The sequence below is a fragment of the Gracilinanus agilis genome, chromosome 5, assembly GCF_016433145.1.
Source record: "Gracilinanus agilis isolate LMUSP501 chromosome 5, AgileGrace, whole genome shotgun sequence".
Classification (NCBI taxonomy): domain Eukaryota; kingdom Metazoa; phylum Chordata; class Mammalia; order Didelphimorphia; family Didelphidae; genus Gracilinanus; species Gracilinanus agilis.
Window position 1 is genome coordinate 298,260,741 of NC_058134.1, and position 27,631 is coordinate 298,288,371.

General features: G+C 35.7%; 1 protein-coding gene across 1 annotated transcript in view; it reads right to left on the reverse strand.

The window, feature by feature from the left end:
* The window catches only part of TMTC1 (transmembrane O-mannosyltransferase targeting cadherins 1), a 275,250-nt gene that overhangs the window by 124,147 nt on the left and 123,472 nt on the right, over positions 1 to 27,631 (reverse strand). The window contains exon 8 of the mRNA XM_044679272.1: positions 11,131 to 11,252. Within this exon, the coding sequence (XP_044535207.1) occupies positions 11,131 to 11,252 (122 nt within the window). The remainder of the gene's footprint in view (positions 1 to 11,130; positions 11,253 to 27,631) is intronic.

Genomic DNA, 27,631 nt, shown 5'->3' on the forward strand with positions numbered 1-27,631 from the left:
AAACCAACAAAAAGCATATTATTTAAACAGTTGCAGAAAAAAAGCTTTTGACAAACTACGTCACCCATTCCCGTTTTAAAACACTAGTAAATCTAGAAAGAAATTGCACTTCCCTTAAAATAATAAGTAGTATCTATATAAAACCAAGAGTGTAAAGAAGATAAACTTTCAGAAGCCTTTCCAATTTGATCATGGGTGAAGCAAGGATATTCATTATCACCATTATTTTTTCAAAATTGTACTAGAAATATTAGCCACAGCAATAACGAAAAGAAATAGAATAAGCAAAGGTAAAGACATCCCCCCCCTCATCACCTTTTGCATATATGATGCTTTACTTTGAGAACTTTAGAGAATTAACTTAAAAACTAATCAAACCAATTAATAACTTTAGTAAAGTTGTAGGCAGTAAACCTATAAAAATTATCAACATGACTTGTATATTACAAAGAAGACTAAGCCCGAAGAGATACATTTAAATTTAAAATAACATTCAAATACAACTAAGAAGTGACTGAGGCCATGTTTGAACCTAGGGCCTCCCATCTCTAGGCCTGGCTCTCAATCCACTGAACTACCCAGCTGCCCCCTGGCTTCAATTTTTTAAAGACAGATTAGGAAATCGTTATATTATTCTCTACTGATTATGGCTTTCGGTACTTTTCAGATATATTGTATTAAACTTCCAATATACCATAACTTATCAATTGCATGACCTTGAGTCATTTGGCCCGTTTGTACCTTTGCTTTTTATGGTGTAATAAGGGGACAATCCTATGTTATAAGGTTGACATGATGACCAAATAAGATAAGGTTTATAGAAGAGCTATGTGATCATAAAATGCTATAAAAATCTTTTATCATAAATCTGAGAGACTTATGTAAGTAGGTCATTAATTCAATTGCACAATGGCATTTTTCTTTTTATATTTTGAGGCAAATAGCCTAAAACCTTTCTATATATTTTCCTTTTCTTATCCATGACACCATTTTTCTTCTTTTTTCCTAATAAATTAATTTCATTAGACAGAGTGGAAACACTATAAAGAAGAAAATGAATGAAACGTGTATAGGGAAACACATTTCCCTATGTTCAATTAATGGACTAAAGAATATTAATTGATCACTAAAATGGCACTTAAAAATCAAAATATTTACTAAGAACTGCTCTAGTCAGTGGTCAAAAGGAATCCACCTTTGAAAGAAATAATAATATTTTCATTTCTAGTATTTAAGGCCATCCTAAATTAGCCAATGCATTCATAGACTAGACCAGTGATTCCCAAAGTGGGCGCCACTGCCCCCTGGTGGTTGCTTCGGGGATCCAGGGTGTGGTGATGGCCACAGGTACATTTATCTTTCCTATTAATTGCTATTAAAATTTTAAAAAATTAATTTCCAGGGGGCTAAGTAATATTTTTTTTCTGGAAAGGGGGCAGGAGGCCAAAAAAGTTTGGGAACCAGAACTAGATGATTCTTAATCTCTGTCCAGGCTGACTTTGACTTTGCAGACTGTGTTCTACATAGTTGGCTATATTGCAGACTAATCGTCATTTTCCAAACTTGACCCTGTAACTCATTGTTTCCCTAGTACAGAGAGGCTATCAGTCATGGCTAGGATGTACTCCCTCCTCCCCTGGTTCCCTGCAAGGCTCAGTTCAGATGCTGTTTCCAGTGGCACCTACGTGATCCTCTTTGTTACTCATGCTCGATTTCATTTGCACATATAATTTTTTTTATGATGTATCTATCCCATTAGCACATTAGCTCTTTGAAGGCAGGGATTCTTTTTCATCTTATTTTGGTATCCTCAGGGCCTAGACAAATGTCTGTTAGATTGGATTGATGTTACCATGAACCACCAGAATAAATCAAGACTAGATTAATTTCTATTTTGATAGGGTTATTACAGTAGTTAATTGGTGGAGTGCCACAGATAAAGAGTGTACCTCTTTTCAGTGAGGGATTTGACAAAGTCTTTTATGTTATCCTTTTGGATAAGATAGAAGGTATAGGCTATAAAATAGTTTAATTAGGATTAATTATTTATTATTAATTAATTAGAATTAAGATCTAAGTCTTTAACAAAATGACTTTGTGCTGTCTCTAATCTTGTTCTAATCATTATGATCAATGACTATGATAAAAGCAAAGATGGTACCCTTATTGAATAATCTTCAGAGGTTGGAGCTGGGAGCAATAAATAACACATTAGATGATAGAATCAGGATCCAAAATTATCTTGGTAGGCCAAAATAAGAGGCCTCTCCCGATAAGTGAAATTTAATAGGCACAAATAGGAATTTCTGCACTTGAGTTCAAACCAATCACATAAAGGATAGGAGAGTTATAGTTGAAAAGCATTTCATATGAAATGAGCCTGGGAATTTTACTGAAGTTCACTATTAAGAAATAGTGTAAAAGGATAGTTATTTTTAAAAAAAAAAAGGAATGAAATTGTAGGCTTTCAAAGAAGAGATTGTTTCCACTATTTTCTAACCTAGTTACATTTTTAGGGGGGATATAAATAAGCTATAGTCAGCCTAATGTGACCGAATTAGTAAAATTATTGGAAATCAGATCATACAGAATTAGAAATGTCTGACTAATGGAGAGATTTAGGTGGGATCTGATAACTATTTTCAAATATCGGAAGGGCTGTTTTGTGGAAGAGGAATTCAGCTATTTGTTACAGTGGAACAGATTTCAAGTCAAAATAAGGAAAATGTTTCCTAACAAGTAGAGCTGTCCAAAAAATACTACTTTGGAAAAGTAGTAGTCCGTGATGGAATGTTTTCAACTGACCTTTATAATGAGATTAAATTTGATCCTTTATCATTTTCTTATCGATCTTATTGACAAGTGATTGATTTCATCATGGCCCGTTGGCTCTGAATTTAGTTCAGAGATTCATCTAGTTTATAATGAATGGAAAGAAACAGATATAGATTCAGTACTGAAGATTCAATTCTGTTATTCTATCCTGTATTTAATGTTTTCTTCTACTCTGTGATTCTCCTTTGTGACCATATTCTGTGTTCCATGTAACAGGCCCGATCCTTCTCTTTGTCTATAAATAAGCAGTTTTAAAGTTCAAAAGTTCAGCCTCCTTCTCTGGGGCTGAAGGTATAAGCAATAATTCTCCTATACATGCTGCTGATTAAAGAGAAACTGAGCATGGAGCCATTATCTCAGCAACACCTATAAATCAGGGCTGCCAATGGAGATCGGTTACTTCTCATGACTTCGGTCTCTGTGCCCATCCGAGATCCAGGTTCGGTTGGCTTTACCCCATCCAAAGTCCCCATCCTTGTAAAATTCAAGTGGCCTTAACTTCTGCCAGAGCACTTTCAAGTCTGGCCCTCCTTTCCTCTACCTCCGACCTCAAGACGCAGCTCAAGACGTGGCTAGACCCATAAATTCACAGACATGCCTTAGAGTCACCGAGGAGGGGCTGGATGGTTTGCATGCCTGTGTTCACTTTCCTTAATGTAGCCAATTGTAATTTCCTAAATCTGTAATGCTATCAAACTCAGAACCAACCATGTGAATTGTTTTTGTTCTTTGTTCTATGCTTATAAAGTATATTGCACTGCCAATTCCAGGTTTTGGGGCTATTCCAGGAGCCAAGACATTTGTTTTATTGGAGGGTAATACTTACCATAATGTAATACATATGGAATTTTAAAGGAAAACAATCTATTACAATAGCATGATTATATAAATGGAAAGAATGCATATACATGTACACCAGCTCCTATAAAAATATTATCCCTTCCACCTATCCCAACTATACATTTTTCCATTGGCTGTTTTCATAGCACTAAGGACGAACCTTGATCTTTTTACCTCAAGTCTCTTCTGATTCTATTCTCCACCCATCTATCAAAGTAATTTCCCAAGTTGCAGATCTGAAACTATCATCCTTCTTCCATTCAAAAAATTCCAATGGCTCCTTATTACCTCTAGGATCAAATATAAAATTCTGTTTGGCTTTTAAAGTTCCTCATATCCAGGCCCATTTTATGCCTTTATGTTTTCTTATATTCTCTTTAATCTACTCTATGATTGAGTGACATTGGCCTCCTGGCTGGTTATGTTAAGAGACCAGCACACACTGAAGCTAAAAATGGAAGAGGAAGAATACTTTTAGAGTAATCCACACCTATATAATCCCAATCTCTAATTTAAAAATGGATATCTCTTGTCTTTATACCACTTCAGTGGCCCCCTGAATCTTTTCCATTCTCTCTAAGGGGGCCATCCCTCACAAAGAAAAATAATGCCAGCCTTAATTTATACTTTGACATAGGAAAATGCGTACCAATAATAGAAAACATTTAAACAAAAATTGATATAATATGTATGTTTAAAAACACGAGACTTGTATTTTGCTTATTAAAAGGAAAAAGAAAACAGTTGACGAATGCTTTCAAAGTAACTGATAAGTAAGCTAAATTTTACAGACTGTTTTACAACAAGCAGCACTTAATTTACAAAGCCATAATAAAGGCAAACAAGGAGTAAGGAATGCCTCTGGATTTAATGAATTCAAATGTAGATGTTTAATCTCCAGACCAAGTCTATGAAAAATTTCAGATCCAAGAATAAAAGCAAAAAGTGCTCCACAGGCAATACTCACATGAATCCAACAATTAGTATTATGACAAAGAAGCATAGAACAAATGATGGGAGCTGGTTAGGTTTTTTCAAAGAAATTCAGGGGCTTATGATAGTGAAAAAAGATTAGATCACTGTCACTATAAAGTACAGAAAGGATATCTTTAAGTACCTGAGACTCACTGATTTTTTCAGATAATACAAGGAAATGTTGAAATAGTATCAAATCACAGTACTTTTCACCAATTTAACATCTACCAGATATCTTTCTATAAAGTCACTACGTGAAGCCCAGAATTATATACCAGAATCTCACTAACTTTCATGAACTAAAAGGCAGCAAATACCCATAAAAAATAAAAATCTCAAAATATTCTTGAGAATTCAGCAAAGAAATTGTATTGGAAACAAAGTATTATTACAGATACAACTGACTTTATAGAACATTGAGTCATTCAAAATTTAAATATAATGTTATTAAATAGATGTTACCATGCCAAATAGGTATAATCTTCTGACTACATGAAATGAAAAGCTTTCAAAATATATAGATGTAAAAAAAAAATTGAAACCATTTGGGAACAGGATAAAAATCTACATAATCCCCATTATCCTCTCTGCTAGCTAATACTATCCTGAAGATAGTGTTAATGAATCTACAGAAAGTAAGTTCATATCTCAAAACTCTTATTCATTTAAATGGAAGTGATTCAAACTACCTATGTAACAGTTTAAATATTATTAAATGTATAAGAATAATAGGATAGTGAGTTATGTGAGCTCCATCAAAAATTTCTGAATAAGATTAATGTGATAATAATAATAGTAGTTCATACTTAAATATCGCATTAAGATTTGCAATGACTTAACATACATCACCCTATTTGATCCTCACAAAGATCCTGTAAGGATTCCATTTCACAAATTAGAGAACTGAAATGGAAAGAGATTAAGTGATGAGTCTAAGCTAGTTTCTGAGGCTAGATTCACAGCGAGGTCTAAACTACAGAGTCTATATTTACAGCCCAGAAATGCCATTTGAATTTGGTTTTTGGTGACAGTGATACACTCCCAGCAGAGAGTGGGGTCAGACATTTGGGATATTTATACCTACATTTTCAAATATTGTGAATTACAAGCTCATTAGTTACTTAAGAGTAGAAAAAATGCTCTTTAAAAACATACATTTTTTGTTTATTATCAGTTCATTGGGACTGGATTCTTTCTCCATTAGCATGAGTAATCATGAATTAGTAAGCTCTTCAGTCAATCTGCCTCCCTTCTTCCTTTTCTTCTTGTGATGACTTCATTTGACTCTGCCCTCATGTAACACTTTCCCAGAATAAAGATGTTAAATTTTTTAAAGAGCCTTTTTTCTTTTCCTTTTCTTCTGACATGATGGCACTTTAAGAAGTGAGAATGTTCTTACTGTAGGTAAAGCAACAGTGATATAAAAGCAGGCCAAGTGGTTTTCTAACTAGAAAAAGATAACTGGGTTCACTGGGAGGAAATAGAACTATTGGCTCTTTCCTCCACCCAATTCCTCCTCTTTCTCCCCAACTCTACATATAACAAATAATTTACTACTGTAAAGGACATTCCAAAAGTTACAGAGCAGTATTTAGCTATTAAAACATAAAAACGGCACTAAGATTTTTGGGACACCCTGTATAATAAATCATTTACTACTGATCTTAGTAGAATGGTCCACTCAAACACTCTGAAGAAATCAGGAAATAAATATGAAAATACATTTAAATGTTTTCTCTTCCCAAATGAGAGTTGGAGAGAGAGAGAGAAAAAGGGTAAGAGAGAGGCGGGAACAAACAGAAAACAGGAAGAGGAAGATGGAGAGAGAGAACAACTTTAGTAAATTTACTTTGAATCACAGAATATGAGAATCTGAGCTCCACCTCTTCATTTTAGAGGAAAGGAAACTAATGAACAAAGAGGTCAAGTGATATAATCAAGGTCACACTGAACAGGGCAGTGGCAGAGAAGGGGATAGGACCCAATTCTCCTGATTCCTAGAACAGTAATCTTTATACTACATTTACTGAGTCATCTCACTAAATGAATTTCCTCCAGATAAAATGGGAAATGTTTTTCTCTTTGAAATACTACCTTTCACAACAATTAGATTCGGTCCTTGTCTCTATAATTCATCCTTTTTTTTCCTTTACAGATTCTTGAGAATAAAAGGTACAAAATCATGGGAGGTTTTAGTCCATATTAAATCAGTGAGAAGGAGACTTACCTACCCTCAAAGATGTAAAGTAATACGACAGGAAATTAATGACTCAGGACTTTTTTTTTCCTTCAAGATCTTTCTTGATTAAAATGTGTACTTAAAAATGGAGAATAGTGTGATTGATGTTTTTATTAAAAAATTTAAAATTACATGTAAGCTTATAATTTCCTTCTTTATTCTCAAATTCTCCATTTCTCACCAATCCATTAAAAGCATTTTTCACTGTGCGCTCTCTCTTTCTACTCCCCCTCTCAAATTGATGCTATCTAAATTCCTCCTACTTTTTTTGTTTCTTCACAGACCTCCTCCTAACAATAGAATATCGTTTCTATCTTCTTTAATTCCTGTTTTTATACAATTCCAACTATTCAAGGTATCTTAAAACAGCAGAGAAATGTCTTTTTTGACACTAGTATAAATAAATCATCCTTAATCTTATACAACTATGAGACATCAAGCCCCACTATTGCTTTCATTTGGGAGCATTTGCTCACCATTTCTGCCTTACCAATTGGAAAACATTTTAGAGTGATCCAAAATGTACTACTAGGATTCTTTTTATAGTAAAAGGAAAATGCTTTTTTTAAAAACTCTTAACTTCTGTGTTCCAAGGCAGAAGAATGGTAAGGGTGGGCAATGGGGGTCAAGTGACTTGCCCAGGGTCACACAGCTGGGAAGTGTCTGAGGCCGGATTTGAACCTAGGACCTCCCGTCTCTAGGCCTGGCTCTCAATCCACTGAGCCACCCAGAAAATGCTTTTTTAAAAAAAGCTGGGAAACAACATGCTACTTGTAACGAAAATAGCCCATTATTTTTGTAAAATGATCTTCAGAAAAGGCATTTATAAAACTGCTAGTTTCCCCTTGAAGAAAAGACTATTCTAATTTACTTTGGTGGTGAAATTCTGATCCCCAAAGTCATACTGTGCTAAATATGCAGCTATATATCATATAAACAGAACTTTCTAGCCTTGTGTATTCTTTAATTTACGGATTTCAAAGTACAATTCAGCGAAAGTTGGTACCATGGATCTTTATTTTTCCTTAATGGAATGGAAGGAACAGGGGAACCTAGGAGGATTAAGTTAACTTGTTAAGGGTCAATCAATAAAGCAAGAGGGCAAAACGATATTAATAGCGTCTAACATTTCTGTGCTTATCCTAAGATTGCTGAGATGCACGTGCTTCCTGGGTGCTTAGGATGATGTCTAGAAAACAAAAGACACTAAGAAATATGGATTTGACTGGCATATTATTTTGAACTCAAGTACCATCTTAGGCTTCTTTTTTGTTTCTGGGTGAGAATTCATGGGCAATATTTTATCACACATTAAACTTAAGAAGTCATTTCACTGAGAAAAAAGTTTACCTTTCTTGATATTATCCTCAATTGATAACCTTCATTCAGTAATCCCCACACTTCTCTGGAATCTCGAGGGCAATGTTGACAGATAAGCAAACCTGCAAATCAGGTCTAGACAGGAGGTCCTGAGTGCAAATGTGACCTCAGACACTTCCAGGCTGTGTGACCCTAGACAAGACACTTGAACCTCATTACATAGCCCTTACCTCGCTTCTGCCTTGCAACCAATACACAGTATTGATTTTATGACAGAAAGTAAGGTTTAAAACCAAATAAATAAATGTTAACCAGAAAATACTTTCTTACAGCCAACTATTAATTTTGAAAAGTTAAAACCTTTTTATAGCCAATTTGTCATAGCTACCACTATGTAAATACTTAAACTTCTGTTTGTTGCATTTCTTGCTTTCTAAGCCTTGCCAACTCCTTTCTCTGCCTTCTTCAGTCTCTCTCTTCAGTTTCCACTCCCTAATTCTCTCTTTCTCCTCCTTAATCTTTTCATATCTTCCTTGATCTTTCTTCTTGTTATAACCTAAAACAAGTACATATCTACTATATTAGCTGAGCTTAGGGATTTGTCTTCTAAATTTTTTCTTTTGACTTATTCCTTTGTCCAAATTCTATAAAATAAGTACATAATTTCCTTCTGTCCCTTATTTAGTTGGAAAAGAAGATTGGAGCCAGATTGTAGAGAAGCTGAGATGTAACACTATGGAGTTTGTATATTGCCTTGAAATTAATAAGAGGAGGCTAAAAGTTTTTTGACAATAAACTCATACACTTTGACAGCTTTGTGGAAAATTGATTAGAGAGAAAAGATGATTTTTAAAAAGGGAGAAAATTTAGGAAGCCAGTAGTTAGATTGAAAGATAATGATGGTATGAACTAGTAGAATGGCCCTGTGAGCAAGAAGATGCTGTAAAAATGTTATGAGAGAGAATTTATAATACTTGTCAGCTGATTTGAGTAAGAGTGAAGGAAGTCAAGAAGGCCTATTTTAACAAGAATGTTAAGAACAGAAATGACTACAAAGTTAGGAAGCAGAAATATTTAAAAGTAAAAGTTAGAAAGAAAGATGAAAGAAATTTAGATTAGAACAAGAGAAAATTTTTTGAAAGTATAAAACAAAAGTCTTTTTGTGCATTTTGTGTGTGTGTGTGTGTGTGTGTGTGTGTGTGTGTGTGTGTGTGTGTGTGAGTGAGATGTGTGTATAAAAGAAGCATTCCTTTATGGCAAAGATTATTTAATATTGCTTTATTGAAGAGAGTTGGAAAAATCTTCTTTGGAGATACTCATGCATGGAATGGACACTCTTCTGCCCTAATTGGTTTAGACATAGTCCTATAAAAAAGACAAGGTGCTAGAGTAGATATGTTGTAAGTTCTTTACCTATCTTAGAAATCTATAAAATTATAAGAATTCTATAGCCAAGGCTTTGTCATTGGGATATCTAAAAATAAGAATAGACATATGCTAGTTACTCACCATATTTTCAAGGAAAATAATGATTCCTTCTTTTACCCTTCTTTGACAAGTGTATACACAGACCAGAGTATCAATATCATTGATATGTTTTAATACTCAATGATACTTTTTCATACATGAGTTCAAAGAATTATTGTTCCAATTTTGTTCACATTGAATAATACTGATTTGGTAATTATGTACTTCACAAACTCTTTGTAGCTGTAAAATGGGAAAATATTCAGGCCTAGTCCTATTCTTAATTAGGTAAAGGCAAGGAACTATAATTTTCAAATTTTCAAATTTTTCTAATTTTTTTGTAGAGAATCAAAGCCTTTGAGATCTACCAATAGGTAAAATCCATAATCCAGGTTTCTAGATGTTTTCATTTCTAGCTCATTTACAAAGTTAATAGATTCTTCATAAAATATTTTGGAGCAGATTTTAGAACTAGAAGGGAGATCATCTTGTTTAACATTCTTATTTTAGCGATAAGAAAATTGAATCTCAGAGAAGTTTTGTTATTTGTTGAATATCACATAGTTGCAGATTAAGGACAAGTACCCAAGCCTCCAGAGCTTTACCCAGAGATCTTAAAAAAACAAAAGAATGCTTTGGAAAAATTATAATTTGAAAAAGGTAACAATATAAGATAAGCTACAGCTTATCCTGAAGGCCAAAAATAAAGACAAAAATCAAACAAATTTGAACAATGTTTGTAGTTTTAAAATCACAATTTGGTTTTCTCTCAAGGCCAATTTCTTCCTGATTTGAAAACAAGTATCAGAGTTACAGTTTAATTACTACTAGGATACTTAACACATGTATGTATATCACCAAACTATTTCCAGACCATTGCTCTAATTTTATTCACTAAGGTCTACATGTTCAGACAAGAATTTTGTAGTACCTATACATGATTCTGGCTCAGAACCTTGCAAAGTTTTAGGAAGGAAGAAAAAAAATATTTATTAAGTACCTACTATGTACCAGACACTATACAAATACTCTAGAAATTCTAACTCATTTGATCCTCATAATAACCATGGAATATTAATCCTATTCTTTTCCTTATTTTACCAATGAGGGAACATAGGGAAACAGAAATTGTGACTTGCTCAGTCTCACAGGGAATAAGTGACTGAGGTTGGATTTGAACTCAGGGCTTCCTAACTCCAGTATTCTATCCATTATGCCACCTAGCTACCCACCTAGTTTAGATTTTGATGGTAATCTTTTAAATACATCTAAAAGAATATACAATTTAAATGAATTTATTTAAATTTATTCTGAAAATCAACCTAGTAGTTGATAGAATACAAAATTTTGGATCCACTGAGTAGCTTTTTTTGAACTGTAATTGAAAAAAAGCTATCTCTCTGGAAAAAAAATTGGGGTTGACAGAGTATATAGAAAAGGAAAGCCATAATTACCTAGGCATATACAGGACTCTTTCTGCCACCACAAAGCCCACACTGAAGAAGAGATTGCTGGCTGGAAGGAATGGAAAAACCAGAAAAAGCAAACCAACTAGAACTTCATTATTTTCCAGGTTCTGTAACACACAAGAATGAAAGACAAATTAATTTATTAGAAATCCAACTTCATTCAGCATTAAGTCATCACCTCATTTTAAACCTTTTGCTGATGAAATGAATAACTTAGATGGATATAAATCTTTGGATCTACATAAGAAATGTCAAAGAAAAAGCTCTCTTGCAGAAAATCCTAGTGAACTTCAGAACCTGTACTTATGGTCCTTATTTGTCAACTAAAATTATGCAATATTTGTAGAATACAAGCATGATTGGTACTACCTCTATGAAAACTGTCCTATGTAAAAAATCAGTTGGCAGCAATTTTGTTCACTAACCCTTTGGGGGTCACAGATCCAGGGTAGTCTGAGGAGGGGACCTGAGTCTAGGGATGATATTCTAGAGTGAAGTCCTTTTGTGAGACCGTACCTTGAACTAAATGAGAAACAACTTCAAAAGAATACAGTAGTTGTGCTGTCTGACTCTAAGAGCAAAAAAAGGGCAGGGTGTGGGGAGAGAATCTTAGTTCCAACTTCTAGGCCAGTCTGAAGCCTTCAGTGGAATAACCAGGTTAGGAATCCCCAAACACATAAGAGCCTATAGTTCTGCCACTCAGATCCAGAACATCTTTTCAAACAGCAAATAGTGGCTGAACCCAACGACAACAACAACAAAAGGAGAGTCTAAATATCATAGTTAAAGAAATTATTAAAAAGTAGAACTACTCAAAATTTTTAAAATTATTGGGGGAAAGCAAAAATGGAAGGAATTCACAACCTATCTCCTTGAAAGAAACTAAAAATGAAAACTCCCTAGAATATTATTGCCAAAATTCAGAGCTCCCAGTTCAAGGAAAAAATTCTTCAAGAAGTCAAAAGGAAATAACTCTCATGTACAAAAACCACAATTAGGATCACAAAAGATTTAGCAGCCACCACAATGAAAGAGCAAAGAGTTTGGAATATAATAATCTAGAAGGCAAAATTTGTAAGGAAGAATAATTTATGAAGAAAAATGAGGTATTAAAGTGATAAAATATACTTTAATGAATTAGAGAACTTCCAAGTGTTCTAATGAAAATATAAAAATTGAGTAGGAACTTTCAAAAACAAAATTAGGAGTCAAGAAAAATATAAAAATGTAAACATGAGTAAACAAATGTAAGAAACTACTCAAGGATAACATGTTAAGATTCTAAAATGGCTAGATGATACATATATCTCCCTGAAACTCTATTAGTATCTGGAGTCACTGAAGGGATTCAATTAGTCATAGGACCTGATTGTAGTTTTCTCATGTTTTGATAATTTTAAAAGAATCAGTCAATTAATAAGCATTTATCAAGTGCCTACTATGTGTCAGACCCTGTGCTGAGTAAGCACTGGGGATACAAAGAGAGGCAAAAGGCAGTCCTTGCCCTTGAGGAGTTCATAATCTAATGGGAAAGACAACTAGTAAAAGTATATACAAACAAGTTATATGCCAGGAAAAAATAAGATTATTAACAGAGATTGGCACTAGAATTAAAAGGAAAGGCTTCCTACAGAAGATGATATTTTAGCTGGGAATTGAAGGAAGTCAGGAGGTAGAGATGAGGGAGGTTTTTGGGGTATGGGAGACAATCAGAGAAAATGCTTGTAGATGAGAGATAGAGTATCTTCTTTGTGGGATACAAAGGAGTTCAGTGTCATAGGATAAAAGACTATATGGGGGAAATGAGGTTTAAGAAGATTGGAAAGACTCCAGGAGGGGATTTAGTTATAAAAGACTTCGAACATCAAAAAGATGGTTTTATATTTGATCATAGAGGTAACAGAATGACTGGAATCTATTAAGTAGGGATGAAAAAGTCAAACCAGTGCTTTAGGAAAATCATTTTGGTGGTTGGTGAGGATGAATTGGAGTAGGGAAAGGTTTGAGGCAAGCCGGACCACCAAAAGGTATGAGGAGGGCCTGCAACAGGGTAGTGGCGCTATGAGAAAAGGAAAGGGTGCATATTCATGAGATATTAGAAATGTATAATTTAACAGGCTTTGGCAATATATTGGATATGGGTGGGGGGTGAGAGATAGTGAAGAGCCAAAGGTGACACTTAGAATGAGAGCTGGGGAGCCTGGGGAAACAGTCCTCAAGAGTCATAGGGATGTTTGGAAGCAAGAGGACTTTGGGGGAAAGAAAATTAGTTCAGTTTTTAATATGAGTTTGAGATGTCTACTGGACAGCCAATTAAGAGATGTCTAAAAGGTAGCTGGAGAGGTGAGACTAGAGATCAGCAGAGAGGTTAGAGTTAGATAGGAAGATGTAAGAATCCTCAGTGGTAAACAAATCCATGGCCTTTGATGAAATCAGTATGTGGAGTAGTATAAAACAAGAATTGAAAAGGGCCCAGAACAAAGCCCTGTTGGATACCTACAGTTAGATGGCATGACCTGAATAAGGATCAGCAAAGGAGATTGAGGCAGCAGTTTGATAGGAAGTAGAACCGGGAGAAAGTATCCTGAAAACAGAAAGGAAAGAGAGTATCAAGGAGAAAAGGATGATCAGCAGTGTCAGAGGCTACAAAGATGTCAAGAATGATAAGAACTGGGACTAAATCCCTAGATTTGGCAATTAAGAGATCACTGGTAACTGTGGAAAGAATATTTTCATTAAAATGCTGATGTCAGCCGCTAGACTACAGGGGGTTACGAAGAGAATAAAGATTGAGAAAGTGGAAGCACCTACTGTAAATGAAATTCTCAAGGAGTTTAACCAAAAGGGGAGAAGAGAAATAGGAAGAAAGGACAGTGGAAGGGAAGAAGAATGCATTAAGGAGAAAGAGACAAAAGGACACTTACTTAATTTGAGTATACAGGTAGAATCTATACAAACAAGGTAGAAGAGGTAGGAGGAAGAGGTGATATTTGAACTTCCCTTTCATTTGAACTAGTTCAAAGAAGAGAAAAATACACACATACAGTTGAGGATAGAAATGTCTTTCACTCAACAGGGTAATATCAGGGCAAGGAATAAAAAGGAAAGGGAGGAATACAAGAGAGAGAAGGGTTAGACTTAAGTATATAAACTCAAAGGAGTAGGAAAAAAGAGAAGAGAAAGTAGAAGGAAATATAAAGAAAGGAAATATACAATTCATAATCTCAACAGTGAGTGTGAATGGGTTAAATTCATCCATCAAATGTAAAAGGCTAATAAAAGAAATAAGAAAGCAGAATCTAATCATATGATATTTACAAGAAACATACAATATAAATTGTCACACGGAGTTCAAAAAAGTGGCTAAAGCAAAATCTATTGTACTTACTCTGAAGCAGAAATGGCAGGTATTGCAATCATGAACTCAGACAAGACAAGATCAGAATTAGACTTAATTAAAAGGAAGAAACAGAAAAAAACCTACATTTTGCTGAAAGGCAACAAAGATGATGAATTAATATGAATATTAAACATACATATACCAAGTGTCATAGCATCTAAATACATAAAAGTTAGATAACTTGAGGAAAATAGACAGTAAAACTACAATTTATTCATCTCCGATCTAGACAAATCTAATCCAAAAATAAGTAAAAGACAATAGAACTTTAAGAATGTTAGATATGGTAGATTCCTGGAGACTGCTGAATGGGAACAGAAAGGGAAGGGAAAGGGAGGGGAGGGGAGGGAAAGAGATAGAGAAGAAATGGAAGGCAAAAAATATGTTGAATGGAGAGATAACAGGATCCGACAAATCCTCACTAAATTTGGGTACATACACAGAAATCCTACAAATAAGAAGGAAGAGTGGAGAAAGCAAGTGAAAGCAAGAACATTTCAACCTTATTCTTATGTGAACTACTCAAACAGGGGAAGAAGTTGGGTAGAAATGCATTTCGCTCAATAAGGAAGCAAAAGGGAAAATGAAGAAAGGAAAGGGAAAGTTGTATGTGTGCATGTGCATTGTGTGTGCACATGTATGAATATGCACATCTATATATACAAATATATGTGCACATGCACACATATATTAATATTTCTCAACTGAACATGATAGCTTTATAAAAATCAACTATTTCTTTGAGCCTAAAGGTCTCTCAATTTATAGACCACAATGTAATAAAAATCATTTAAATAAGAGGTCACTGATGAAATGATGAAAACATTTCTTTCAAAAGAAGGAATTCTGATAAATTTATTCAGAATAAAGCATTAGAGAAGATAATTTGTTATTCTTTCTTGGAGAACTAGCATTTTATAAGAGAATCATGATGTGAGGTAGCTTAAGAAATCACCACCCAATATAGACAAAATGAATTGCTATTAGTGCCATTTTAGACACAAGTAGGAAGAAATAGGCAAGAAGAATTGTTGTTGTTTTTTCTGACATTCCTCAAACCATACTGATAATGGATTTGCAAATGGAAGGGACTCTAGGTAATAACTAGTACAATAGTTCCCAGTCTGAAAGCCTTGGAATTGTTCCAATGGATGCATTAATCCATGGGCCATGGACTTTTGCCATTTTTTCATAAAGCATTTTCCAAATCAGTGGATACTAATATTATCAGATTTAGAGTTAAAAGAGACCTCAGAGCCTCTAGTTTAACCCCTTCATTTTACAAGGAAAAGATGGCCCAGATTGTAGACATATCCTGCCCAAGTTCATACTGCTATTAAGTAGAAGAACTATAACTTTGAACTCAGGTAGTCATTCCAAATTTAAGTAACTTAGCCCATATTTGTAATAACAATTTTCAGTATATATTTTCCAAAATTATAAGATGCAAACTATCTCCTTTCCTCCCTTCCCTTTCCTCTCTTAGAAATGGTAAGCATTTTAATCTGGGTTATACATGCATTATCATACAAAATATACTTCTACATTGATCACTAAGAATATTCATACAAAACCAAAACTCCCAAACAAAAACACAAATAAACTAAAATGAAGACTATTATGCTTTGATCTGACTCCAACAAATTTTTCTCTAGAGGTGGATAGCATTCTTTGTCATAAGTCCTTTAGAACTGTCCTGGATCATTGTGTCTATCACAGTTGATTATCATACGATACTGCGGTTTAGGTATGTTCTCCTATTTCTTGTTGCCACTCCTGGGCCAAGGACGGTCCCTAGCCCGGATGAAAAAAGGAGGAGGGTTGGGCGTGGGGCTAGCAACCCCACCCTGTAAAAACTACATCTGCTAAAGAAACTGCAACCTAAAGTAGGGGCAGCTGGGCTAGCTCAGTGGATTGAGAGCCAGGCCTAGAGACGAAAGGTCCTAGGTTCAAGTCCGGGCTCAGACACTTCCCAGCTGGGTGACCCTGAGTGACTGTGTGTCCCATTGCCTACTGGTTGTGGCCCTATGCTCCTAGAATGGAGTCCCAGGATAAAAAAAAAATTCTTGTTGTATCAGTTCATGTAGATATTTCTACCTTTTTTTAAACCATCCTGCTCATCATTCTTCTAGCACAATAGTATTCCTTCATCATCACTTACCACAATTCATCACTTACCACAGCCATTCTCCAACTGATGGCCATCCCCTCAGTTTCCAAGTCTTTGCCATGACAAAAAGATTGCTGCTATAAATATTTCTCTTTCTCCCAAGATTTATCAAAACAAGGCAACTGCCCATTTCTGGTAATTCATAAAGCTACAAACAATAACACCAGAAAAAGAAAAAGCAACTGAAAAGTATTTCCAATGAAAATGAAATCTTGGGCATGAAAACAAAGATTGTAAGAAGCACAAGTTGTGCTTTTCTCACTAATGCCCACTAAAGGTGAGGAATACAGAAGAGGAAAAATTAATTTGGAAAAACAGCTGGCTAAGAAGGTGGTATCTGAAAATGGCATTTCAATTTCTGTATCAGGGTTTAAAATACAGGAATGACAGAATCTTGGCAGGAAATGGAGGATGCATAACAAAAGCTGCTAGGAATATATTTTCTGGGTGTTTCACAAATCTAAACTTTAAATTAAAAAGAATGAGAGGGGAAGATGGGTAGCTCAGTGGATTGAGAGCCAGGCCTAGAGATGGGAAGTCCTAGGTTCAAATCCGGCCTCAGACACTTCCCAGCTGTGTGACCCTGGGCAAGTCATTTGATCCCCATTGCCTAGCCCTTACCACTCTTCTGCCTTGGAATCAATACATAGTATTGATTCTAAAACAGAAGGTAAAGGTTAAAAAAAAAAAGAATGAGGGAGGGAGAACATTGTGTATATGTATGTATATGTGAGTGTGTTCTCCAAGTTAGACATCATAGAGAGTAGTTACAAAAAAGGAAAAAATAGTAGAGTTCAGACAACTAAGAATTTGGCAAGAAATCCATAAAATAAAACTCATAATCTCAATTTCCTACTTGCAAATACAACATTTAGACAACAAACAAGAGCAACTAAGGGTCTCATTCAAGCAGACAAACTTGACCTTGAGGCATGGTGAGATACCACCCAGGTCTGCACCATGGCTCTGCATGTACCTTATTCAAAAGAAATAGAACATTTTTAAAGGGTTCGGAAGAGGCAGGAGTAGCCCTGGATGGATATTAAGGAGTTATACTATGAGGAAATCCAGGATGAAGTATCTCTGGGTCAGTCAGTCAGTAAGAAAAGCAAAAGATAGTTTCTAATCTCAAAAAGTTTACAGTCTGGGGCAGCTGGGTGACTCAGTGGATTAAGAGTCTGGCCTAGAGAAAAAGGAAGGTCTTGGGTTTAAATTTGGCCTCAGGCCCTTCCTAGCTGGGTGACCCTGGGCATTTCATTTAAACCAAATTGCCTAGCCCTTTAAACTAAAACTGAGTATCAATTCCAAGATAGCATGTAAGGGTGTGTGTGTGTGTGTGTGTGTGTGTGTGTTTTTAAGAAGCTCACAGTCTAGAGGGGTAGGCAAACCAAAGATAAACCACATGCAAACCAACTAGGTAAAGAAATAGATTGGAAATTATCAAAAGAGGAAAGGCATTAAAACATGAGAATTAAAGGGGGTTGGATTCTGGAGAGTAATTTGGAACTATGTGCAAAGTGTTTTGAAACTGTCTACTCTTTCAGTGGATTGAGAGTCAGGCCTAGAGATGGGAGGTTCTAGGTTCAAATCTGGCCTCAGACACTTCCCAGCTGTGTGACCCTGGGCAAGTCACTTGACCCCCATTGCCAACTCATACCACTCTTCCACCTATGGACCAATACACAAGAAGTTAAGGGTTTAAAAAAAAAAAGAAACTGTCTACTCTTTGGTCTAGCATTAACACTAGTAGGCCTATATCACAAAGACATTTTTTAAAAAAGGAAAAGGACCTATCAGTATGAAAATATTTATAGCAGCTCTATTTTTTATGGCACAAAAGAATTGGAACTTGAGGGGATGTCCATCATTTGGGAAGTGGTTGAACAAGATGTAGTATATATTGTGCTATAAGAAATGATTAGAAGGATGATTTCAGAAAAACCCGGAAAGACTTATAGGAACTGATGCAAAATGAAGTGAGTAGAACCTGAAGAATATCATATATAGTTATAGCAATATTATATGATTGAACAACTGTGAATGACCTAACTATTCTCAGCAATACAGTGATCTAAGACAATCCCAAAGACTCATGTGAAAAATGCCATCTACCTCCAGAGAAAGAACTGATGAAGTCTGAATGCAGACCAAAACATATTAAATTTCACTTTCTTTCTTCCTTTTTTTTGTTTGAGATCTCTTCTACAAAATGACTAAGATGGAAAAAATGTTTTACATGATTGCATATGTAAAATCTCTATCAGGTTGCTTATCATTTTTCATGGATGGAGGAAAGGGGGAAAGGAGAGTGGGAGAAAACTGGGAACTCAAAATTGAAAAAAACCACAAATGTTAAAAATTGTTTTTACATGTAATTGGGGCAAAAGTAAAATATTATTTTTAAAATAATTAAGGGGATGGGGTGGGAAAGGCTTCCTATAAGAAGATGGGAATTTAATTGGGACTTGAAGGAAACCAGGAGGCACAGATGAAAGGAAATGAACATTTCAGGAATGCAGGACAGGCAAAGAACATGTGTGGAGATAAAAGATGGAAAGTCTTCTTTGAGGAACAGCAAGAATGTCAGTGTTGCTATGAATGTCAGAAAGTACATGAAGGAGAGAGAGAGTATAAAGTGTAAGAAGATTAGAAAAGTAAGAGTTATGAAAAATCTTTTAATACCAAACAGAAAACTATATTTGATCCTGGAGGTACTAAGTAGGGGGAGCAGGAGACATACACAGATCTATGCCTTAAGAAGATCCATTTGATAGCTAAGTGGAAGATGGACTAGAGTGGGAAAGACAGACTACAGAAAGGAGACCAAGTAGCAGATTATTGCAATACTTCAAGAGTGAGGTAGTGAGGTTCTGCAGCAGAGTGGTGGCAGTTTTTTTTAAATTTTTATTTAGAATATTTTTCCATTGCTACATGATTCATAATCCTCCCTCCCCTCACTCTTTCCTCTCCCCTCCCAAAGCTGACAAGCAGTTCCACTGGGTTATACGTGTATCATTATTCAAAACATATTTCTATGTTATTCATATTTGCAGTAGGAGTGAAACTTTAACATCAAAACCCTAATCAGATCCCTATCGCACTATGTGATCGGGCATATATTTTTCTAATGCATTTCTGGTTCCACAGTTCTCTCTCTGGGTGTGGATAGCATTCTTTCTCACAAGTTCCTCTAGATTATCCTGGGTCATTGCATTGCTGCTGGTAGAAAAGTCATTTGATTGTGCCATAATGTATCCGTCTCTGTGTACAACATTCTCCTGGTTATGCTCCTTTCACTCTGCATCAATTCCTGAAGTCATTCCATTCACACTGAATTCCTCCATTTCTTTATTCCTTTCAGCACAATAACATTCCATCACCAACATATAACACAATTTATTCAGCCATTCCCCAATCAATGGACACCCTCTCATTTTCCAATTTTTTGCTGAGTGGTGGCAGTTTTAAAGGAAAGAATTTTGTCACTGGAATATATGGCAGACCATCAGGGCAAAAAAAGAGGAAACAGATGAGAAATTCAGGAAATAGATTACAAGTTTGGCAGAAAGATTTGATATAGAAGTGATGGAGAATTTCAGTTATCCAGTTATGAGCTAAAGCTTTCTCATTTTTTTTTTTGGTCAAAAGCAGAGCAGTTTATGTTCTGCCTTGTCCTAGTGATAATTTCAGCCTTTAAAAATTAAAGAGGGGGCAGTTGGGTAGCTCAGTGGATTGAGAGTCAGGCCTGGAGATGGGAGGTCCTGGGTTTGAGTCCGGTCTCAGACACTTCCCAGCTGTGTGACCCTGGGCAAGTCACTTGACCCCCATTGCCTACCCTTACCAATCTTCCACCTATAAAGTCAATACACAGAAGTTAAGGGTTTAAAATTTAAAAAAAATTAAAGAAACAATAAGGAGAAATTCTATTCGGGATCCAAACTGATCTGATTTCTCACTGAGAGGTAGTATGGGTGGAAATGATGAGAACTTGGAGGTGGGGAGTGGAAGTGACCACTCACTCCTCGAGTTTGTGATAAAGGAGACAAAATCTGACTTGCAACTTAGATTTTAAGAAAGAAGAATTCAAAGGATTTGAAGGAAAGACATAGAAGAAAATGTTTTAGAAGTTGGCTGAGAACAGATGAGAAATGCCCAAGAATAAAATTCTAAAGCAACAAAAGGATATATTTCCTGTGAAGAGGAAAAGTAGGATTTGCCCAAAGAGATCTATATGGATACACAGAGAACTCATGAGCCAACTTTTTAAAAAGAAATGTACATAATATGGGACGAAATAGAAGATGAATATGAAAGTGTGGCATATTCCTTTAGGCAAAAGCTGAGAACGATCTGGGAAGAGAAGTTAAAGACAATAAAAACTGTGTTTTTAGCATATAACATAAAAGATGGAGGGAGGAAGATCAAAAAAGAGCTGTACCTTTGCTTGGAGTGAATGGGATGATAACTAACAACACAGAAAAGTCAGAGCTGCTAATATTTTACTTTGTTTCTGTCTGCACTGCATAAAAGAATGTTCTTCCATACGCCAGTTAAAAAATTACTAATGGGGAATTGATATCTAACATCAGGAGAATGGGAAGTTACTTGGCTTCCCCTCACAAATTCAAGATACCTGGCCCAGGTGGATTATATTCTTTGGTATTAAAAGAATGGGAAGATATGATTTCTAAGCCAATCTCAATTATATTTTAAAAAGATCTTGGGAGATGAGGAATGCAAATTCAATTTGAGTTAGTAATGTAAATGGCAGCCAAAAGAGTTCATATGATTTTATGTCTCTGCCTTAAAAAAGGTATAGCTCTCCAGAATAAGAAAATAGTAGCCCCACTTTTTTTTACCCTCATCAGACCTCATCTAGAGTATTGTGTTTAGTCTTGTACACCATTGTTTTAGAAGGATGTTGATAACCTTGGAAACGCCTGGAGGAGGGCAATCAGCATGAAGAAGGGCCTTTTGTCCATTTCATAAGAGGATAGATTGAAGGAAATGGGGATGTTTAGACTGGAACAGAAGATTTGGGGATATATGATAGCTATTTTTAAGAATGTGAATGGCTGTCATGTGGAGTAGAACTAAAAACAATGAGAGGAAATTATAAATTTTAGAAAAAAATTTAAGACTGATGTCTGGAAAAATGTCCTGGCAATTAGAGCTGTCTAAAACCGGAGCGGGTTGTTGATAGAGGTGGTAAATTCCTCCTCTGTGGAGGTCTTCAAGAAGAAGCTGAATGACACTTGTCAGATATGTTATTTGATGATTTTTTTTGTATGTGGGTTGGACTAGATGCCTCCTGGGGTGCCTTCAAACTCAAGTTCTGTAATTTTCTTAATTTTAGTAGGTTTTTATGAACTAGTCTGGAAACTTACCCATCATTTATATAACATTATATCTTTGGGAAAATATTTTTCCAGTACCACATAACCAACTTACAAATGAACTTTATGAATACTTATCATAAGGTAGAATACATATATATATCAGCATAAATTTATTATGACCGGAAAAAGCTTTGTTCAGTGAATCCATTGAATTGTCCTCAAACACATGAAGAAGTATAGCACATTCTCACAATCATCATTAGATAAATCTCCTGAATCTCAATTTCTTCATTTGGAAATGAATTACATGGATGCCACCGGAATAAACAATATATCTATAAAGCAGTGAAAGCTGAGGATAACCCATAAGAATGTAAAGATTAGGGGGCAGTTGGGTGGCTCAATGGATTGAGAGCCAGGCCCAAAGAGGAGAGGCCCTGAGTTCAAATTTGGCCTCAGACACTTCCTAGCTGTGTGACCCTGGACAAGTCACTTGATCCCCCCCCCCCCCATTGCCTAACCCTTTCTACTCTTCTGACTTAGACTAATCTAAGATGGAAGGTTTAAAAAAAAGAATGTAGAGAATAAAATAGGGACTACTGTTAAGCAGCCACATTATATATAATTCACACTGCATATTTCAACTGGGCTGAAACCAATGACAATTTCTTATTTTAACTTCAATAGCAAGAATTTGAATACACATGACCACCTTAGGAGAGTCAGTATTCCCACTAATTGGGAAGGTAATGAAATGCATTCCCACATGAAACATTGATGAATGAAATTTGCTGATGTTTGCTATTGTTAGGCTGGATAGTCTTTTAGAGCGAAAGATGTAGTCAATTAAAAACAAAAACAACAGAAGCAGTGAAATGATTTTACCTAAACAATCAAAATTATACCAGCTTTCCTTATTTATGTCAATATTTGTTGTAAACACACACGTGAAGACCAGAACCACATCTGTAAGACTAAAGAAAGAACCTAAAAGCTGATGAGCACCTCAGTGCTCCTGGGGCATGCACAGTAAGCATTCATAAGAGAAAATGAGATAATCAACTTTCCTTGGTTAAATGCCTTTTATTGCTACTGTATATACAATCCAACAAGGTAATTACTATAATCACAAATGTCTACAGCAAATTAGTTCATTTGAAAATCCACTGAGAACAAAGGACTCCATCCAGGACTCCTTTTTAAAATTATTGTCTATCTCTTGTTAACACATGTTAAAATTCAGCTGCAGCGCGTGCATAGTCGGGGAGTGAGTGGGAGAAGGTAGTGATGGAGCGGTACGAAATGTGACAGCTCATCTTCAACACTAACATAAAATGCACATTGCGGATCACTGCACCTAGGGCAATAACGCAAGTTTAAGGCTTCTCCCTCACACAGGAATGATCTTGGATAGATGACAAGCCTTTGTTTGAGGGTCTATAAAATAACATTTCAACTCTGAAGTTCTCTGAGTCCACACTTTATTGATCTAAGATAAAAAGAAAGTATGTACCCTCTAAATCCACATGTCAGCTATTGCAAGAGAAAAGCAAAGGCTGTTGGAATCTAGATGTTGGATCACATCTAGCTGGGGGAATAAACTACTCCCTGGAAATCCTAACTACATATTAGTGAAATGGAGTCTGAAAGAATTAGTGACTTTCTAAAGGTATTTCACTTCCTCCCTAGAGGTTAGCCTTTTTTTGTGTGTGTCAAAGACCCCTTTGGTAGTCTACGGACCAAGTCTCAAAATACTATTTTTAAATAGTTGAAGGCAATAGTCCATTTCAGTTAGAAGTTAGGGAATAGAGGATGTAATTATTTTCCCATGCAAATTCACAGACCCCTCTGAAATCTATCCGAGAATCCCTTTATCTTATTTATCCAATTTATCTTATTTATGTTGGGCCCTAAGTTCAGAACTTTTTTTATTTTTATTTTATTCTTTTCTAAGTTATAGTTCTAAGTTCTAACGTTTAGCTTTCTCAGCAATGGAAAGCTTCCCTTTGACGTGTATAAACAAACTACTACCTGAACAGTTTTACACTGGCTTGACTTTAGATAATTTAGGTAGCTCAACATATATGCAGCATGCCCATAAGCTTTAATAGTTTCAATTGCACTATTTTTAGAAGCGCTACATATGTGTCTATATATACATCCATGTACACAAGTGTGCTGTGTATATGCACATGTGTGTATGTATGCATATTGTATGTATGTTGTATGTGTGTAAATGCCTGCATGCTTGCTTAGAAAAGAATCTCGGAGTCAAAAGAACTAGGATTTAGTCTCAGCTTTTGTACTGACTAGCTGCATGATATTAGGCTTTATTTTTTAAATTTTCTCTCTTAAAATCAGGTTTTGTAAGGCAAGTACTTTATAAACTTCATGTTGTTGCTCAGTTGTTACGGTCTCGTATGACTCTTTATGACCCCATTTGGGGTTTTCTTGACAAAGATACTGGAGTGGCTTGACATTTCCTTTTTTCACCTCATTTTACAGATGAGGAAATTGAGGCTAATAGGACTAAGTAACTTGCGCAGGGTCACACAACTAGTATGTGTCTGAGGGATGGATTTGAACTCGTCTTCCCTGACTTCTGGTGCCATCACTCTATCTAATGTGCCCCCTAGCCGCCCCTTTATAAACTCTAAAGAACTACAGAAATTATTATTATATGTAGATATATACGTTATCTTATGCCTTTATGAAATTATTATATAATGGCAAAAAGGGGAATGCATAATAATAAATAGTAAGACCATCATTTTAATAGATGTTGTCCCCAAATTTCTGTCTGTTAAAACCCTGTCCAGCTCAAATGCCACTTCCTTTTTGAAGCTCTTCTTGAGTCAGCTGGGTCTTTTTCATAACACATAGAAAGTTCTCTTATATGTTTTCAATTTATCTTAAGCACAAAACCCATATTTGGTTTTAACTAAATGACGATTCCTCTAAAGAATACAGACGGTGAGTTTCTCACGGGTACAGGAATTATGCCTCCACTTCAGTATCCCCAGCAGAACCCAGCACAACGCTAGGTCTCACAGAATGAAATGGTGGAGTGAATTTTAATAAAGAGTTTGCCCCGAGGTCACAGGCATGGAAGAAGCTTTGGCGTTTACAAAGAAGAGGTCAGGGATGGAAAAAGCAGTAGGTCTTTCTTTATTAGTGATCCGTTTTAGTTCATAGAAAGGAAGGTTTAAAATCCATTTGAAATCCAGGAGGATCAGGAAGGAGGGGAAAGAAAGTGAGGTTCAAATTCATGGAAAAGGAGATAGCTGGTGTCATATTGAAACTCTGGAAGCTAAAAGTTTCACCGTTCTCTCTATCTACCCCATTATTTATAACACTGGATCACACACAACAGGCGGCTTCATAGGATTCTATCCCAGTGAGTGGTTGTCAAGCTTCAAAGGCAAGAGAAGAAAAAGTGTTGCTTAACCCTTCAAGAGGTCTCTTACCTTGAAATCCAAATTACATCTGGTATTGTCGTGCCACAGCAACGCAGATGGAAACTAGTAGTTTTGTAGGGAGAATTGAAGTGGCCAGAGGTTGACTAGCATGGCTGGAAATTTCTAGCATAGACTGTTTTATCATAAGATATTACAGAGACAGCAGAATTGGAAAACAGAGGAAATGGTGATGCCAGGAGAGAAGGAAAGGCTGTTTAAAGGAAAGGCAGCTAATCACAAAAAAAGGGTTAAAAAAAAAAGGGAGGGTGGTGAGAGGGTGTACACGGAGGTGGCTCAGTGGATAGAGAGCCAGGCCTAGAGATGGGAGGTCTTGGCTTCAAATCTGGCCTCAGACACTTCCTAACTGTATGATCTTCTGCCTCGTAATCAATACTCAGTATCAATTCTAAGTCAGAAGGTAAGGGTTCAAAAAAATGCAACCAAACAGAAAAGTTAAGTCTCTTCCCACCTTCATTTCCCAAAGCTGAGGTTTTTGTAGACTACCTTAATTTGGAAAGAGGAGAAGCCAAAAAGCCAAAATATAGGCAGGGTAATCAGCTTCCAGGAATGGTAGGAAGAAGAGGTAAGCCTCGTTATCCTGCTAGAGAACACTCTTCAAATTTTCCCATAAAGTATCATCGTCTTAGAAAAAGAATTCACAATCTTCAAGGAAGACATTTCCATTAAATTATCATCTTATCAAAAAGAAACTGGCAAGGAAATAGGCTTGAGTCATGTGTACTTGGTTACTATTATAAAAGTCCCCATTTAAAATATAACTGTGCTTCCAGGCTCTTTTACCTCATTATTCTTTCCTTAATTATTTGAAAGTCAATGAAAATTCTCTCTAAATAAGCCATTACAAGGTTTTTGTTATGTTTATTCCTCAACTTTAAGACACAGCAGCACCAACTCATAAGACAGAATGGCAATAAAATGAATGATCAAATGTGATATGAAATTTTCATGCTGCTGTTAATTATGACTACAGTGAGCTACGCCTCACTGTTGGAAAACCAAATGTAGGATACAAAAAAAATCTCAATTTTCAGAATTGCGAAATTAATGTTTATTTACATTATAACAGGATACTTTAAGTCTATATGTATTTACTGCAGGATTTATTTAGAAGGCAAAACTTCAAGCGTATTTAAAATAAGCATGCTAAAAATTCAGATGTTTCATTCTACTAAAAAAAGAGTATCTCGCTTTTATTGGGCAAGATATGACTAAATTCTAAGCCTCTAATCTACATGATCAAAACCGTGACCTAGGAAGAAAATGGATAAAAAAAAATCTATGATACTATATTATACCTATAGTTCAGCTATCCCTAAATACCAGAGGGAATTTGACTTTGGATAGGATTTTGTGATATGATAATAGAGTCACAGATTTAGAATTGGAAAGAATCTTAGAAGGCCATTAGATAATCAAAGACTGTGTTCTTCAAGGGAGAAGGCAGGCAGTTCAGAATCCTTTTAGATCATTATCTTCATTCCTTGGACATTTTCTGCCTGGGCACTCCATTCTCTACTCCTTTTGCTCTAAGAATTGTTATAAATAATAACTACAACTGAACTCAGAAAGGGTAGGTCTATCTGTCACTGAACTTACCTGATGTCTCACTCATCATCTCTGTTACTTCCTAGACCAAAACACCCTTTGTGGTCACCGCTTCTATATATATGTATTGTCTCCCAACTCATAAAAAGGAAAGTTCTTTGAAGATGGAATTGTATTGATTTTCCTGTTTGTATCCCTTGGACTCAGCACATAATAAGTACTTAATGGATGCTTTTTCATTCATTCATTTCGTTCAGGCACTGAGGCAGAATTTAGTACTGAAGTATTCAGTACTGGAGCTACAAAATATAGAGGATATAAGTGTACAAAAAAAAGGACAATTAGGGGTCAAGGTTTTAAATAGTCTAAAAAATGGTTTGCAGTTTGTTATAGGAGAAATTAAGTTTTTCAAACACTTTTAAATGGAATTATAGGGTTGTTGCAGGATCAAAAGACCCAAATGGACTCTTAAAACGTTGGCAGCTCTGGAGAGAACATGCACTTCCAGTGGCATTTAGCTAACTATGGAGGATTTTTTTCTCTCCTCTCCCTC